The 1,874-nt window shown below is 46.4% G+C and overlaps 1 protein-coding gene across 1 annotated transcript in view; it reads left to right on the top strand.

Moving 5' to 3' along the window:
• The window catches only part of pfas (phosphoribosylformylglycinamidine synthase), a 25,034-nt gene that overhangs the window by 9,210 nt on the left and 13,950 nt on the right, over nt 1-1,874 (top strand). Inside the window, exons 6-9 of the mRNA XM_015398326.1 lie at nt 427-532; nt 612-752; nt 835-959; nt 1,040-1,168. Coding sequence (XP_015253812.1) covers nt 427-532; nt 612-752; nt 835-959; nt 1,040-1,168 — 501 coding nt within the window. The remainder of the gene's footprint in view (nt 1-426; nt 533-611; nt 753-834; nt 960-1,039; nt 1,169-1,874) is intronic.

The raw sequence follows: 1,874 nt of genomic DNA, 5'->3' as shown, positions 1-1,874 counted from the left end.
TACAAGCATGCTTAGTGTGAGGGATTGCTGAATCGATGCAATCAACTGGTTTTCCTTAGATAGTAAACTTTGAACAAATCGGACTGTATGATCTGGTATAATTGTCTCTGTAAAGTGCCTTGAGATGACGTGTTGCTGATTGATGCTCTATAGATGAACTAAATCGAATTGAAAATGTTGTATAAGGGCTATTTCCTAAGTTCTTTTAGTGCAACTTTTAGCCTTTTCCATATAATCCAATGAGGTAAAGTCTCTGAAAGCTCCAAACTCTGTATAAGATGTTTGTGAACTCATCTTCTTCCAGAGCCAGCCAGGCTTTGTCCTCCTGCAGCCATGCCGTTAAACTTTGCAAACAAAGCATCACTTCAGTGTCTGGATCTCTGCATTGCTTTGGTTTTAATGCTGTGATCTGCGTGCTCACTGCAGGGCTGGCCTTCGACTCCTGGGATCTGGACTACTACACCTCCATGTTCCAGAGGATTAACAGGAACCCCACCAGCGTGGAGTGTTTTGACCTGGCTCAGTCCAACAGGTGGGGAAATCAGCTTCACGGTCTCCCAGGTCGTCATTTGTTCTCTGATTCACTTTCTTTGTATGTCTCCGTGTCGCAGCGAGCACAGCCGCCACTGGTTCTTCCGGGGGCGGATGGTGATCGACGGGCAGGAGCAGAAAGAGACGCTCTTCAGCCTCATTATGGAAACGCAGCAGCACAGCAACCAGAACAACGTCATCAAGTTCTGCGACAACAGCAGGTGTTGTTGGAGGCGGCGCCGCTGCAGCTTGCTGTTGGAGGGATTCTGCTCACACTCAGTGAAATGTTGTTTCTGTGTTTAGCGGCATCAGAGGAAAGGAGCTGCAGAGCATTTACCCAGCAGACCCCTCTGAAGCGAGCCCGTACGAGACGCGCCGCTCCCTGCGACACGTCATCTTCACTGCGGAGACGCACAACTTTCCAACAGGTCAGACACACTCCCACTTCCCCCGATCACACGTCCCCATGGGATTGTTAAGCAGATACGGTGCTTTCTGAACTCTGCAGGTGTTGCACCGTTCAGCGGCGCCACCACGGGGACTGGAGGTCGCATTAGAGACGTCCAGAGTGCCGGACGGGGCGGACACGTCATCGCTGGAACTGCAGGATACTGTTTTGGAAACCTGCACATCCCAGGTCTGCTGCTGCGCTGTTACAGTTAGCTGCTATATCAAAGGTGCAGATCATCTGAAGCTAACGGTCACTATGCTAATTGATTGATCTGTCATTAATGGATTAATAATCAGATAGCAAAAGCTAACTTAAAGATTTATTTTACTTACAGAATTTAAACCAGGAGAAACTAGAGCATAATGACAATTATTTTAAATGCAGATTTATTTTTTTATAATAATATTGGTATAATTTCTGCTATAAGTAGGTCACTCTCATCTCTTTACTCCAGTTTATTAGGTATGTTTATGTTTATGCATTTAGCAGATGCTTTTATCCTTACAAAGTAGGCATTAGCATGAAGAGTCTTGTCCTGTCACACCTTTACCATTTATCCAGCTCATGCCTGACATCCCAGAATCTTCTAAAACGCTGACATACACTGAACTTTCTATGTATTTGTTCAACTTTGGGCGTATACAGAGTATTAATAATGAGTCCAGAACTTCTGTCCACCGACGGCCCAAGTTCTGCATAATGCACAGCAGTATAATGCCCATGAAATGATGCACAAGCCAGTGTCCTGAGGGGGGCAGCGATGAGCCCAGAGGCGCCCGGCCTGCATAAAAAGATTTCTTTGATTGCGGTATTAACCTAGCCTCGTGAGACCATCCTGATCTCGCGAGCTTTCAAGGTTTCACTCGCTAATCAGTCTGGAGACTCTCCGTTG

The sequence above is a fragment of the Cyprinodon variegatus genome, unplaced genomic scaffold (genome assembly GCF_000732505.1).
Source record: "Cyprinodon variegatus isolate N-32 unplaced genomic scaffold, C_variegatus-1.0 Scaffold926, whole genome shotgun sequence".
Classification (NCBI taxonomy): domain Eukaryota; kingdom Metazoa; phylum Chordata; class Actinopteri; order Cyprinodontiformes; family Cyprinodontidae; genus Cyprinodon; species Cyprinodon variegatus.
Note: the sequence above shows the minus strand (reverse complement) of the source record. Positions and strands in the feature narration are given on the sequence as shown.